The following is a 16,834-nucleotide window of genomic DNA, read 5'->3' on the forward strand; positions in this document are numbered from 1 at the left end:
TAAGTAGTAGTAGTATTAGTAGTGGTATTACTATTAGTATTATAATTAGTAGTAGTATTTGTATTATTATGTAAACATAACTCACTGGCGACCCATCAGTCCAGGCGAAGCCAGCGTTGGGATCCTGAGCACTCAGACCGATCCAAGAAGTCCCACCATGGCTAATGTATACAAAACAATACTATATTATCACCATGGTTACGGTATCCAGAACATTACTACATTATCACATATTATCCATCAAATAGCTGGAGGCAGGGCTTTCTCCTATAGAGCTCCATTTTTATGGAATGGTCTGCCTACCCATGTGAGAGACGCAGACTCGGCCTCAACCTTTAAGTCTTTACTGAAGACTCATCTCTTCAGTGGGTCATATGATTGAGTGTAGTCTGGCCCAGGAGTGTGAAGGTGAACGGAAAGGCTCTGGAGCAACGAACCGCCCTTGCTGTCTCTGCCTGGCCGGTTCCCATCTTTCCACTGGGATTCTCTGCCTCTAACCCTATTGCAGGGGCTGAGTCACTGGCTTACTGGGGCTCTTTCATACCGTCCCTAGGAGGGGTGCGTCACTTGAGTGGGTTGAGTCACTGATGTGATCTTCCTGACTGGGTTGGCACCCCCCCCCTTGGGTTGTGCCGTGGCGGAGATATTTGTGGGCTATACTCGGCCTTGTCTCAGGATGGTAAGTTGGTCGTTAAAGATATCCCTCTAGTAGTGTGGGGGCTGTGCTTTGGCAAAGTGGGTGGGGTTATATCCTTCCTGTTTGGCCCTGTCCGGGGGTATCATCGGATGGGGCCACAGTGTCTCCTGACCCCTCCTGTCTCAGCCTCCAGTATTTATACTGCAGTAGTTTATGTGTCGGGGGCTAGGGTCAGTTTGTTATATCTGGAGTACTTCTCCTGTCTTATCCGGTGTCCTGTGTGAATTTAAGTATGCTCTCTCTAATTCTCTCTTTCTCTCTTTCTTTCTCTCTCTCGGAGGACCTGAGCCCTAGGACCATGCCCCAGGACTACCTGGCATGATGACTCCTTGCTGTCCCCAGTCCACCTGGCCGTGCTGCTGCTCCAGTTTCAACTGTTCTGCCTGTGGCTATGGAATCCTGACCTGTTCACCGGATGTGCTACCTGTCCCAGACCTATTATTTGACCATGCTGGTCATTTATGAACATTTGAACATCTTGGCCATGTTCTGTTATAATCTCCATCCGGCACAGCCAGAAGAGGACTGGCCATCCCTCATAGCCTGGTTCCTCTCTAGGTTTCTTCCTAGGTTTTGGCCTTTCTATGGAGTTTTTCCTAGCCACCGTGCTTCAACACCTGCATTGCTTGCTGTTTGGGGTTTTAGGCTGGGTTTCTGTACAGCACTTAGAGATATCAGCTGATGTAAGAAGGGCTTTATAAATAAATTTGATTTGGCTACAGTATCCAAAACAATAATATATTATCACCATGGTTACGGTATCCAGAACAATACTAAATTATCACCATGGCTACAGTATCCAAAACAATACTATATGATCACCATGGTTACGGTATCCAGAACAATTCTATATTATCACCATGGCTACGGTAGCCAAAACATTACTATATTATTACCTTTTCTACGGTATCCAAAACATTACTATATTATCACCATGGCGACGGTATCCAGAACAATATTATATTATCACCATGGCAGGGAATACAACTTCTGTCAGTGTGAGTTAGCAGTATTACATTATTGGTATGTCGGGGGCCCCACCTAGTGGACAAGGTTTGAGAAACCTGGAAGAAGGTGGAAATAGAACTGTCACATACTGCAACAAACATGTAATTAATCCTTTATAAGCAACACACATGTTATTAAACCTGTATAGGAAACACACATGTTATTAAACCTGTATAGGAAACACACATGTTATTAAACCTGTATAGGAAACACACATGTAATTAAACCTGTATAGGAAACACACATGTTATTAAACCTGTATAGGAAACACACATGTTATTAAACCTGTATAGGAAACACACATGTTATTAAACCTGTATAGGGAACACACATGTTATTAAACCTGTATAGGAAACACACATGTTATTAAACCTGTATAGGAAACACACATGTTATTAAACCTGTATAGGAAACACACATGTTATTAAACCTGTATATGTTGACTCTTTGGATCCTAGAATAAGACCTGTCAAAGATTATTGGGGGCTGGAGCCGTTGCTAACCGATAAAGGTGTGAGTTGGAATATCTGAGTGAGGTTGAAGAACTTACACATGATGCATAGACTGGTGGTCCGTAGAACTGTGGATGCTGAGTAGGTCTCCTCCAATCACCCTGCAGAAGTCCCGAGCCTCAAACCAGGTCTTCTCATCTTTGCGAGGCCCTGTAAAGAACTGGACCAAACAAACAACCTATTCAGTACATTACTTTAGACCAGAGCACTATGGATAGTGCACTACTTTTGACCAGAGCCCTATGGGGTAGTGCACTACATTAGACCAGAGCCCTATGGGGTAGTGCACTACTTTAGACCAGAGCCCTATGGGTAGTGCACTACTTTAGATCAGAGCCCTATGGGCACTGCACAGGGAAAATACTATCATTTAAGGCACAGACTGTCTCTGGATCATGATCTGTTACCGTTAGGAAGAGATCCTTATATTACAGACTGTCTCTGGATCATGATCTGTTACCGTTAGGAAGAGATCCTTATATTACAGACTGTCTCTGGATCATGATCTGTTACCGTTAGGAAGAGATCCTTATATTACAGACTGTCTCTGGATCGTGATCTGTTACCGTTAGGAAGAGATCCTTATATTACAGACTGTCTCTGGATCGTGATCTGTTACCGTTAGGAAGAGATCCTTATATTACAGACTGTCTCTGGATCATGATCTGTTACCGTTAGGAAGAGATCCTTATATTACAGACTGTCTCTGGATCATGATCTGTTACCGTTAGGAAGAGATCCTTATATTACAGACTGTCTCTGGATCATGATCTGTTACCGTTAGGAAGAGATCCTTATATTACAGACTGTCTCTGGATCATGATCTGTTACCGTTAGGAAGAGATCCTTATATTACAGACTGTCTCTGGATCATGATCTGTTACCGTTAGGAAGAGATCCTTATATTACAGACTGTCTCTGGATCGTGATCTGTTACCGTTAGGAAGAGATCCTTATATTACAGACTGTCTCTGGATTATGATCTGTTACCGTTAGGAAGAGATCCTTATATTACAGACTGTCTCTGGATCGTGATCTGTTACCGTTAGGAAGAGATCCTTATATTACAGACTGTCTCTGGATCGTGATCTGTTACCGTTAGGAAGAGATCCTTATATTACAGACTGTCTCTGGATCGTGATCTGTTACCGTTAGGAAGAGATCCTTATATTACAGACTGTCTCTGGATCATGATCTGTTACCGTTAGGAAGAGATCCTTATATTACAGACTGTCTCTGGATCGTGATCTGTTACCGTTAGGAAGAGATCCTTATATTACAGACTGTCTCTGGATCATGATCTGTTACCGTTAGGAAGAGATCCTTATATTACAGACTGTCTCTGGATCGTGATCTGTTACCGTTAGGAAGAGATCCTTATATTACAGACTGTCTCTGGATCGTGATCTGTTACCGTTAGGAAGAGATCCTTATATTACAGACTGTCTCTGGATCATGATCTGTTACCGTTAGGAAGAGATCCTTATATTACAGACTGTCTCTGGATCGTGATCTGTTACCGTTAGGAAGAGATCCTTATATTACAGACTGTCTCTGGATCATGATCTGTTACCGTTAGGAAGAGATCCTTATATTACAGACTGTCTCTGGATCATGATCTGTTACCGTTAGGAAGAGATCCTTATATTACAGACTGTCTCTGGATCGTGATCTGTTACCGTTAGGAAGAGATCCTTATATTACAGACTGTCTCTGGATCATGATCTGTTACCGTTAGGAAGAGATCCTTATATTACAGACTGTCTCTGGATCGTGATCTGTTACCGTTAGGAAGAGATCCTTATATTACAGACTGTCTCTGGATCATGATCTGTTACCGTTAGGAAGAGATCCTTATATTACAGACTGTCTCTGGATCATGATCTGTTACCGTTAGGAAGAGATCCTTATATTACAGACTGTCTCTGGATCGTGATCTGTTACCGTTAGGAAGAGATCCTTATATTACAGACTGTCTCTGGATCGTGATCTGTTACCGTTAGGAAGAGATCCTTATATTACAGACTGTCTCTGGATCATGATCTGTTACCGTTAGGAAGAGATCCTTATATTACAGACTGTCTCTGGATCATGATCTGTTACCGTTAGGAAGAGATCCTTATATTACAGACTGTCTCTGGATCGTGATCTGTTACCGTTAGGAAGAGATCCTTATATTACAGACTGTCTCTGGATCATGATCTGTTACCGTTAGGAAGAGATCCTTATATTACAGACTGTCTCTGGATCGTGATCTGTTACCGTTAGGAAGAGATCCTTATATTACAGACTGTCTCTGGATCGTGATCTGTTACCGTTAGGAAGAGATCCTTATATTACAGACTGTCTCTGGATCGTGATCTGTTACCGTTAGGAAGAGATCCTTATATTACAGACTGTCTCTGGATCATGATCTGTTACCGTTAGGAAGAGATCCTTATATTACAGACTGTCTCTGGATCGTGATCTGTTACCGTTAGGAAGAGATCCTGAAGTAACGACAAACCAGATCATTGTCCTAAATGACCTATAACCTCTGTAGATCAGGTGGTAGGACATGTTGCTTGCAAGACCAGGATAGTGGGTTTGATTCCCGAGACCACCCATACTGTAAAATGTATGCATGCATGACTGGATAAAAGCCTCTCCTAAATGTCCGATATTGTCATTATGTTGCTATATTGTAGAACCTGGCTGTATAGATGTCAAATGAGGAGGAACAGCATTCAAACATCGGGATCGGTGTCCCTTCCACGGGACGGTTGAGCTAACGAAGGCTAATGCGATTAGCATGAGGTTGAGCTAACGTAGGCTAATGCGATTAGCATGAGGTTGAGCTAACGTAGGCTAATGCGATTAGCATGAGGTTGAGCTAACGAAGGCTAATGCGATTATCATGAGGTTGAGCTAACGAAGGCTAATGCGATTAGCATGAGGTTGAGCATAACGTAGGCTAATGCGATTAGCATGAGGTTGAGTTAACGTAGGCTAATGCGATTAGCATGAGGTTGAGCTAACTTAGGCTAATGCGATTAGCATGAGGTTGAGCTAACGAAGGCTAATGCGATTAGCATGAGGTTGAGCTAACTTAGGCTAATGCGATATTAGCATGAGGTTTGAGTTAACATCAAACTGCACTGCAATTAGCATAGCTATTACAGTTGAATACGAAGGCTAATGCGATTAGCATGAGGTTGAGCTAACAAGAAAAGGCTAATGCGATTAGGCAGATTGAGGTTGACTAACGTAGGCTAATTGATCAGATTAAAGCATGAGGTTGAGCTAAAACTAAATTGTAGGCTGGAATAATAAATGAGGTTGAGCTCAAAGATGATGGTACAAAACAATTATCATGAGGTTGAGTTTAACGAAGGTATTATGCGATTAGCATGAGGTTGAGTTATATTCGGGGCCTACGAAGGCTAATGCGATTTTCAAATGAGGTTGAGCTAACGAAGGCTAATGCGATTAGCATGAGGTTGAGCTAACGAAGGCTAATCCTTAAGAGGTTTTAGCATGAGGTTGAGTTAACATAGGCTAATACATTATAGCATGAGGTTGAGCTAACGTAGGAGACCCCACAGGAAACCAGCCCCTTAGCATGAGGTTGAGGGAACGTAGGCTAATGCGATTAGCATGAGGTTGAGCTAACGTAGGCTAATGCGATTAGCATGAGGTTGAGCTAACAAGGCTAATGCGATTATCATGAGGTTGAGCTAAAGAAGGCTAATGCGATTAGCATGAGGTTGAGCTAAGAAGCGAAGGCTAATGCGATTAGCAATGAGGTTGAGCTAATAGAACTGAGCATGAGGCTAATGAACTGATTAGCATGAGGTTGAGCTAATAGAAGGCAATGCGATTAGCATGAGGTTGAGTTAACATAGAGGCTAATGAGCGATTAGAATGAGGTTGAGCTAATGTAACTGTAGTGAGATTAGCATGGGGTTGTTAGTAACAAGAACATTTCCCAGGATATAGACATATCTGATATTGGCAGAAAGTTTAAATTCTTGTTAATCATCAAACTGCACTGTCCAATTTACAGTAGCTATTACAGTGAAAGAATACCATGCTTTTGTTGTTTGAGGAGAGTGCACAATTTTGAACAAGAAAAGTTATTAATAAACGAATTAGGCAGATTAGGGCAGTCTTGAATTTTGAACAGAAATGCAATGGTTCATTGGATCAGTGTAAAACTATGGAATACACTGATGCCATAAAATCTAAATTGTACCTGGGCTGGAATAATAAATGATGGTCATTTCAAAGATGATGGTACAAAACAAATAGAAAAGAACGGATGGTTTTTCTTTGTATTATCTTCTACCTGATCTAATGTGTTATATTCTATTACATTCCTTTCACATTTCCACATTTTCAAATGGTACCAAGAATATGCATATCCTTGCTTCAGGGCCTGAGCAACAGGCAGTTAGACTTGGGTTTGTCATTGTAGGAGAAAATAGAAAAAAGGAGCTAATCCTTAAGAGGTTTTAGCTCCTCTAGAGGTTGTTACTACACTCATAATACATTATAGTTTCATTCTAAGTTATGTCTACCTTGAAGCAGTAGTTCCGAGACCCCACAGGAAACCAGCCCTCATGGCACCTGGGAGGGACAGGTGTGATTGGTTCTGGTGTTGGCCCCGCTCCTTCTGCCAGGTGTTTACAGATATACTTCTCCTGATTGGTGCAGCTCAGCACATCCCATAATCCAGCGAGAGGCCCTGTTGTCATGGCCACACAACCCTGTCGACTGCCTGAGGTCAAAGTTGACGCAAAGAGAGAACACAAATACAGAGCAACATTCAGGTTCAGTGAGACTCCTACTATAGAACTGTAGTGAGACTCCTACTATAGAACTGTAGTGAGACTCCTACTATAGAACTGTAGTGGGACTCCTACTATAGAACTGTAGTATGAGACTCCTACTATAGAACTGTAGTGGGACTCCTACTATAGAACTGTAGTATGAGACTCCTACTATAGAACTGTAGTGAGACTCCTACTATAGAACTGTAGTGAGACTCCTACTATAGAACTGTAGTGAGACTCCTACTATAGAACTGTAGTGAGACTCCTACTATAGAACTGTAGTGAGACTCCTACTATAGAACTGTAGTATGAGACTCCTACTATAGAACTGTAGTGAGACTCCTACTATAGAACTGTAGTATGAGACTCCTACTATAGAACTGTAGTATGAGACTCCTACTATAGAACTGTAGTGAGACTCCTACTATAGAACTGTAGTATGAGACTCCTACTATAGAACTGTAGTATGAGACTCCTACTATAGAACTGTAGTGAGACTCCTACTATAGAACTGTAGTGAGACTCCTACTATAGAACTGTAGTGAGACTCCTACTATAGAACTGTAGTGAGACTCCTACTATAGAACTGTAGTGAGACTCCTACTATAGAACTGTAGTATGAGACTCCTACTATAGAACTGTAGTATGAGACTCCTACTATAGAACTGTAGTGAGACTCCTACTATAGAACTGTAGTCAGACTCCTACTATAGAACTGTAGTGAGACTCCTACTATAGAACTGTAGTGGGACTCCTACTATAGAACTGTAGTCAGACTCCTACTATAGAACTGTATTCAGACTCCTACTATAGAACTGTAGTGAGACTCCTACTATAGAACTGTAGTGAGACTTCTACTATAGAACTGTAGTGGGACTCCTACTATAGAACTGTAGTCAGACTCCTACTATAGAACTGGCGTGAGACTCCTACTATAGAACTGTAGTGAGACTCCTACTATAGAACTGTAGTGAGACTCCTACTATAGAACTGTAGTGAGACTCCTACTATAGAACTGTAGTGAGACTCCTACTATAGAACTGTAGTCAGACTCCTACTATAGAACTGTAGTCAGACTCCTACTATAGAACTGTATTCAGACTCCTACTATAGAACTGTAGTGAGACTCTTACTATAGAACTGTAGTCAGACTCTTACTATAGAACTGTAGTGAGACTCCTACTATAGAACTGTAGTGAGACTCCTACTATAGAACTGTAGTGAGACTCCTACTATAGAACTGTAATCAGAATCCTACTATAGATCTGTAGTGAGACTCCTACTATAGAACTGTAGTCAGACTCCTACTATAGAACTTTAGTGAGACTCCTACTATAGAACTGTAGTCAGACTCTTACTATAGAACTGTAGTGAGACTCCGACTATAGAACTGTAGTCAGACTCCTACTATAGAACTGTAGTGAGACTCCTGGCATCTGTCACTACAATATGTAGTATTATTATATATCTCTGAGGTTGTCCTTTACCTGGCATCTGTGCGTTCCAGTGGGTGTACCTGACCCTGTTGCTGTTCGTCCAGCTGAAGATGTCGATGTGGTTCTGGTTGGAGAGTCCGATCCAGAAGTGTTGCTCTGGCCTGGACCCAACCAGGCTGATCAGGAAAGCATTATCCAACCTGGGCACATTATTATGAAAACATTATCATTATAACATTATCCACCCTGGACACATTATTATGAAAACATTATCATTATAACATTATCCATCTTGTCACATTATTATGAGATGTTATCATTATAACATTATCCGCCTGGACACATTATTATGCGAAAGTATCATTCTGACATTATCCACCCTGGACACATTATTGCGAAACATTATCATCATAACATTATCCACCCTGGACACATTATTATGCGACATTATCATTCTGACATTATCCGCCTGGACACATTATTATGCGACATTATCATTCTGACATTATCCACCATGGACACATTATTGCGAGACATTGTCATTCTGACATTATCCACCCTGGACACATTATTATGCGACATTATCATTCTGACATTATCCGCCCTGGACACATTTTATGACACCATTATCATTATAACATTATCCGCCAGGACACATTATTATGCGACATTATCATTCTGACATTATCCGCCCTGGACACATTTTATGACAACATTATCATTCTGACATTATCCGCCCTGGACACATTATTGTGAGACATTATCATTATAACATTATCCGCCGTGGACACATTATTATCAGATGTTATCATTCTGACATTATCCACCCTGGACACATTATTGTGAGACATTATCATTCTGACATTATCCACCCTGGACACCTTATTATGAGACATTATCATTATAACATTATCCGCCATGGACACATTATTACGAGACATTGTCGGTCTGACATTATCCAACCTGGACACATTTTATGAGACATTAACCATAGATCATTATTGTGGAACTGTCAGAAGGTGAGTGGAGCTGGTGTATGAAGTCAGGAGCAGGAGAACTTTACTCAAAAATATAAAGGCACAAGATAAACAAATACACTTGACCAATATCCAACAGTAAATAAAAGGCGTGGGTGAACATAAACCGAACTGAACATAGTAATATCACACACAACAAACATGGGGGAAACAGAGGGTTAAATACATCAACATGTAAATTGGGATAATGAAAACCAGGTGTGTAGAAAATAAAGACAAAATATAATATGAAATATGAAAAATGGATCAGCGATGGCTGGAAGACCGGCGACGTCGACCGCCGAACGCCGCCCGAACAAGGAGAGGAACCGACGTCGGCGGAAGTCGTGACACAAACATTATCATGACACGTTATCATGGATCATTATCCACCCTGGACACATTATCATTATAACAATATTGAAACATTATGGTTAAAGGTATATTTTACTCAAAAACTCTATTTTAGCATTCGGTCGTTTAGTTCACTGTGACAATACAATACAATACAATGCCCTAAAATGGTGTCAGCAGCCGAAGGTTCAAGATGGAGCACTTTCAGTATAGAGCAAAAACTGTGATGACATAACAGTGGACCATATAAGATATACACTATAATGGAACTTGGTCCACCCTGAACTCATTATCATTAGACAATGTATCATCTAGCCCAAATGTTTGATACAGAGAAGTATATCCCGGTTTCGTTCTTACCTGCTGGAAACATCTGCCAGATATGACTGTGAGCTCTTGCATGTCTCTTTGGCCTCATCAAAGGTCTTGATCTCTGGTCCCACAGAGTAGCAGAAGGAGCCGTGCCTGGTCCAATGCTTTAGAGGCACACAGGGTCAGAAACAGCTGTTTGGCTGTTGAACTGGTCTTGGTGTAAGGCTGGTCATGTATCACATCAACACCATTATACCAGAAATCCTGTTGTATTCAGCGCACGTAACAAATTACATTTGATTCGATTTTTGATGTAAATGTTGAGTATCTACCTGCCCAGGGACTACAGTTGACAACGAGCTAGCTGACTAAATCTTGCACATTTAGAGAACTCTCCGGTGGGGAGAGCCATATATGTGGCTGTTCCTGAGAACATCAGCGCTATAGAGCATGACCTCTGCTCTCTCTGGCTGACCTCTGATCTATAGCGCTGACCTCTGCTCTCTCTGGCTGACCTCTGATCTATAGCGCTGACCTCTGATCTCTCTGGCTGACCTCTGATCTATAGCGCTGACCTCTGCTCTCTCTGGCTGACCTCTGATCTATAGCGCTGACCTCTGCTCTCCCAGGCTGACCTCTGATCTATAGCGCTGACCTCTGCTCTCTCTGGCTGACCTCTGATCTATAGCGCTGACCTCTGCTCTATAGCACTGACCTCTGCTCTCCCTGGCTGACCTCTGCTCTCCCAGGCTGACCTCTGATCTATAGCGCTGACCTCTGCTCTCTCTGGCTGACCTCTGCTCTATAGCGCTGACCTCTGCTCTATAGCAATGACCTCTGCTCTCTCTGGATGACCTCTGCTCTATAGCGCTGACCTCTGCTCTCCCTGGCTGACCTCTGCTCTATAGCACTGACCTCTGCTCTCCCTGGCTGACCTCTGCTCTCCCAGGCTGACCTCTGATCTATAGCGCTGACCTCTGATCTCTCTGGCTGACCTCTGCTCTATAGCGCCGACCTCTGCTCTCTCTGGCTGACCTCTGCTCTATAGCGCTGACCTCTGCTCTCTCTGGCTGACCTCCGCTCTATAGCGCTGACCTCTGCTCTCCCAGGCTGACCTCTGCTCTCTCTGGCTGACCTCTGCTCTATTGCGCTGACCTCTGCTCTCTGGCTGACCTCTGCTCTATAGCGCTGACCTCTGCTCTATAGCGCTGACCTCTGCTCTCCCAGGCTGACCTCTGCTCTATAGCACTGACCTCTGCTCTCCCAGGCTGACCTCTGATCTATAGCGCTGACCTCTGCTCTCTCTGGCTGACCTCTGCTCTATAGCGCTGACCTCTGCTCTCCCTGGCTGACCTCTGCTCTATAGCGCTGACCTCTGCTCTATAGCACTGACCTCTGCTCTCTCTGGCTGACCTCTGCTCTATAGCGCTGACCTCTGCTCTCCCTGGCTGACCACTGCTCTATAGCACTGACCTCTGCTCTCCCTGGCTGACCTCTGCTCTCCCAGGCTGACCTCTGATCTATAGCGCTGACCTCTGATCTCTCTGGCTGACCTCTGCTCTATAGCGCTGACCTCTGCTCTCTCTGGCTGACCTCTGCTCTATAGCACTGATCTCTGCTCTCTCTGGCTGACCTCTGCTCTATAGCGCTGACCTCTGCTCTCTCTGGCTGACCTCTGCTCTATAGCGCTGACCTCTGCTCTCCCTGGCTGACCTCTGCTCTATAGCACTGACCTCTGCTCTCCCAGGCTGACCTCTGCTCTCCCTGGCTGACCTCTGCTCTCCCAGGCTGACCTCTGCTCTATAGCGCTGACCTCTGCTCTCTCTGGCTGACCTCTGCTCTATAGCGCTGACCTCTGCTCTCCCTGGCTGACCTCTGCTCTATAGCACTGACCTCTGCTCTCCCTGGCTGACCTCTGCTCTCCCAGGCTGACCTCTGATCTATAGCGCTGACCTCTGCTCTCTCTGGCTGACCTCTGCTCTATAGCGCTGACCTCTGCTCTCTCTGGCTGACCTCTGCTCTATAGCGCTGACCTCTGCTCTCTCTGGCTGACCTCTGCTCTATAGCGCTGACCTCTGCTCTCTCTGGCTGACCTCTGCTCTATAGCGCTGACCTCTGCTCTCTCTGGCTGACCTCTGCTCTATAGCGCTGACCTCTGCTCTCTCTGGCTGACCTCTGCTCTATAGCGCTGACCTCTGCTCTATAGCGCTGACCTCTGCTCTCCCAGGCTGACCTCTGCTCTATAGCGCTGACCTCTGCTCTATAGCGCTGACCTCTGCTCTATAGCGCTGACCTCTGCTCTATAGCGCTGACCTCTGCTCTCCCAGGCTGACCTCTGCTCTCCATGGCTGACCTCTGCTCTATAGCGCTGACCTCTGCTCTCCCAGGCTGACCTCTGCTCTCCATGGCTGACCTCTGCTCTCCCAGGCTGACCTCTGCTCTATAGCGCTCACCTCTGCTCTATAGCGCTGACCTCTGCTCTCCATGGCTGACCTCTGCTCTCCATGGCTGACCTCTGCTCTCCATGGCTGACCTCTGCTCTCCCAGGCTGACCTCTGCTCTCCCTGGCTGACCTCTGCTCTCCATGGCTGACCTCTGCTCTATAGCGCTGACCTCTGCTCTCCATGGCTGACCTCTGCTCTCCATGGCTGACCTCTGCTCTCCCTGGCTGACCTCTGCTCTATAGCGCTGACCTCTGCTCTCCCTGGCTGACCTCTGCTCTCCCAGGCTGACCTCTGCTCTCCCAGGCTGACCTCTGCTCTCCCAGGCTGACCTCTGCTCTCCCTGGCTGCCCACTCACCGATTTGCAGCCTGGGTTAGTGTCCACCGGGTCCCCTGAGGGTTGGGAGGTAGATTTCTTCATACAGATGAAGCCACGCTGGTTGTCACACACCTGAGTAGCCCACCTGCCCTGCTGCAAGACAGACACAGTCACACAGGACATCGTCAAGGAGGGAGAGGGTTGGTGTGGTTGTAAATGGGTGTTAGGGTCAGGGGGTGTTAGGGTTAGAGGGTGTTAGTGGGTGTTAGGGTTAGGGGGTGTTAGGGTTAGGGCAGTGTGGAGGGGGGATGATGGTACCATACCTCTCCTCTGACCAGTACACAGTTGCCCTCCATTGGCATGGCTTCCTCCCACCTGGTGAAGGTGACAGGGGATTGGTCGCTCCACTCAAACAGTAGTGGCGTCTTGACATCATTCATCCCGATCCACAACTCGTCAGCGGCCGCTGGGACAGAGGAAAGGAGGAGAGGAGGAGAGGAGGGGAGGAGGGAAAGGGGAGAGTTGGAGTTAGCCTTTTCACTGACTGTCTAACGTGTGAGCGTATCTGTGTTTCACTGACCATATCCCAGCTGTGACATCACAAAGCTGTGCTGCTCAATGTTGTGGATGCTGGCCAGTTCGCCTCCGTCCTTCCGACATTCCGTCTGAGCCTCTGTCCAGGTCTTCCTGGTACGCTGGAGGAGGTAGCACCTGGCAGCGTAGGGAATCCACGGACTGGAGCAGTAACCTGTCACTTCTGTGCATCACAAACACAGGGAAACACATTGTAGAATACAAGAAATACACCGCCCATAATAAAAAATATAATACAAAAATGAACTGGACAAGACTGGACTGGACTAGACTGGACTAGACTGGACTGAAATTATCTGGACGAGACTGGACTGAAATGAACTGGACTAGACTGGACGAGACTGGACTGAAATTAACTGGACTAGACTGGACTAGACTGGACTGAAATGAACTGGACTAGACTGGACTGGACTAGACTGGACTGAAATGAACTGGACTAGAGTGGACGAGACTGGACTGAAATGAAATGGAGTAGACTGGACTGAAATGGACTGGACTAGACTGGACTGAAATGAACTGGACTGAACAAACTGTTCAAGATTCAATTGGACTGGACAAGACTGAAATGAACTGGACTAGACTGGACTAGACTAGACTGGACTAAACTGGAGTGGACTAGACTGGACTGAAATTATCTGGACTGGACTAGACTGGAGTAGACTGGACTAGACTGGCCTGGACTGGACTAGACTGGACTGAAATTATCTGGACTAGACTGGACTGGACTAGACTAGACTGGACTCGACTGGACTGGACGAGACTGGACTGAAATGAACTGGACTAGACTGGACTGAAATGAACTGGACTAGACTGGATGAGACTGGACTGAAATTAACTGGACTAGACTGGACTAGACTGGACTGAAATTATCTGGACTAGACTGAACTGAAATGAACCGAAATGGACTGAGCGTAATTTTTAAAAAACTGTACAAGATTGAAATGGACTAGACTAGACTGGACTGAAATGAACTGGACTAGACTGGACAAACTGTTCAAGATTGAAATGGACGAGACTAGACTGGACTGAAATGAACTGGACTAGACTGGACAAACTGTTCAAGATTGAAATGGACTAGACTAGTCTGGACTAAAATGGATTGGACTGGATTAGATTGAGCAGAGTAGAACAGAGTGTTGGATCTGGGTGAACGGGGCTTTTAGGGAGGTCTTTCTGACAGATCTACCTGGTGAACAGGGGGTGTCCTCGGATGGGGCCACAGTGTCTCCTGACCCCTCCTGTCTCAGCCTCCAGTATTTATGCTGCAGTAGTTTGTGTCGGGGGGCTAGGGTCAGTTTGTTATATCTGGAGTACTTCTCCTGTCCTATTCGGTGTCCTGTGTGAATCTAAGTGTGCGTTCACTAATTCTCTCCTTCTTTCTTTCTCTCTCTCTGAGCCCTAGGACCATGCCCCAGGACTACCTCATGATTTCTGTCTCCACCTGGCCATGCTGCTGAGGACCTGAGCCCTAGGACCATGCCCCAGGACTACCTGACATGATGACTCCTTGCTGTCCCCAGTCCACCTGGCCATGCTGCTGCTCCAGTTTCAACTGTTCTGCCTTACTATTATTTGACCATGCTGGTCATTTATGAACATTTGAACATCTTGGCCATGTTCTGTTATAATCTCCACCCGGCACAGCCAGAAGAGGACTGGCCACCCCACATATGCTCTCTCTAATTCTCTCTTTCTTTTCTCTCTCTCTCTCGGAGGACCTGAGCCCTAGGACCGTGCCCCAGGACTACCTGACATGATGACTCCTTGCTTTCCCCAGTCCACCTGACTGTGCTGCTGCTCCAGTTTCAACTGTTCTGCCTTGTTATTATTCGACCATGCTGGTCATTTATGAACATTTGAACATCTTGGCCATGTTCTGTTATAATCTCCACCCGGCACAGCCAGAAGAGGACTGGCCACCCCACATAGCCTGGTTCCTCTCTAGGTTTCTTCCTAGGTTTTGGCCTTTCTAGGGAGTTTTTCCTAGCCACCATGCTTCTACACCTGCATTGCTTGCTGTTTGGGGTTTTAGGCTGGGTTTCTGTACAGCACTTTGAGATATCAGCTGATGTACGAAGGGCTATATAAATAAAATTTGATTGATTGATTGATTGATTGATGTAGGTGGGTCTTTCTGACAGACCTACCTGGGGGAACGGGGGATGTAGGTGGGTCTTTCTGACAGACCTACCTGGGGGAACGGGGGATGTAGGTGGGTCTTTCTGACAGACCTACCTGGGGGAACGGGGGATGTAGGTGGGTATTTCTGACAGACCTACCTGGGGGAACGGGGGATGTAGGTGTGTCTTTCTGACAGACCTACCTGGGGCAACGGGGGATGTAGGTGGGTCTTTCTGACAGACCTACCTGGGGGAACGGGGGCTTTTAGGGAGGTCTTTCTGACAGACCTACCTGGGGGAACGGGGATGTAGGTGTGTCTTTCTGACAGACCTACCTGGGGGAACGGGGGATGTAGGTGTGTCTTTCTGACAGACCTACCTGGGGCAACGGGGGATGTAGGTGGGTCTTTCTGACAGACCTACCTGGGGGAATGGGGGATGTAGGTGGGTCTTTCTGACAGACCTACCTGGGGGAACGGGGGATGTAGGTGGGTCTTTCTGACAGACCTACCTGGGGGAATGGGGGATGTAGGTGTGTCTTTCTGACAGACCTACCTGGGGCAACGGGGGATGTAGGTGGGTCTTTCTGACAGACCTACCTGGGGGAACGGGGGATGTAGGTGTGTCTTTCTGACAGACCTACCTGGGGCAACGGGGGATGTAGGTGGGTCTTTCTGACAGACCTACCTGGGGGAACGGGGGATGTAGGTGGGTCTTTCTGACAGACCTACCTGGGGGAACGGGGGATGTAGGTGGGTCTTTCTGACAGACCTACCTGGGGGAATGGGGGATGTAGGTGTGTCTTTCTGACAGACCTACCTGGGGCAACGGGGGATGTAGGTGGGTCTTTCTGACAGACCTACCTGGGGGAACGGGGATGTAGGTGGGTCTTTCTGACAGACCTACCTGGGGGAACGGGGGATGTAGGTGGGTATTTCTGACAGACCTACCTGGGGGAACGGGGGATGTAGGTGGGTCTTTCTGACAGACCTACCTGGGGAACGGGGGATGTAGGTGGGTCTTTCTGACAGACCTACCTGGGGGAACGGGGGCTTTTAGGGGGTCTTTCTGACAGACCTACCTGGGGGAACGGGGGATGTAGGTGTGTCTTTCTGACAGACCTACCTGGGGAACGGGGGATGTAGGTGGGTCTTTCTGACAGACCTACCTGGGGGAACGGGGGATGTAGGTGTGTCTTTCTGACAGACCT

General features: G+C 46.0%; 1 protein-coding gene across 1 annotated transcript in view; it reads right to left on the reverse strand.

Moving 5' to 3' along the window:
* The window catches only part of LOC118380007 (macrophage mannose receptor 1-like), a 99,404-nt gene that overhangs the window by 60,116 nt on the left and 22,454 nt on the right, over positions 1-16,834 (reverse strand). Inside the window, exons 7-14 of the mRNA XM_052462754.1 lie at positions 13,491-13,667; positions 13,234-13,376; positions 12,950-13,063; positions 10,198-10,313; positions 8,519-8,667; positions 6,777-6,976; positions 2,256-2,377; positions 86-161 (exon numbers count right to left, since the gene is read on the reverse strand). Of these exons, the coding sequence (XP_052318714.1) occupies positions 86-161; positions 2,256-2,377; positions 6,777-6,976; positions 8,519-8,667; positions 10,198-10,313; positions 12,950-13,063; positions 13,234-13,376; positions 13,491-13,667 (1,097 nt within the window). The remainder of the gene's footprint in view (positions 1-85; positions 162-2,255; positions 2,378-6,776; positions 6,977-8,518; positions 8,668-10,197; positions 10,314-12,949; positions 13,064-13,233; positions 13,377-13,490; positions 13,668-16,834) is intronic.

This window comes from Oncorhynchus keta, chromosome 15 (assembly GCF_023373465.1).
Source record: "Oncorhynchus keta strain PuntledgeMale-10-30-2019 chromosome 15, Oket_V2, whole genome shotgun sequence".
NCBI lineage: Eukaryota > Metazoa > Chordata > Actinopteri > Salmoniformes > Salmonidae > Oncorhynchus > Oncorhynchus keta.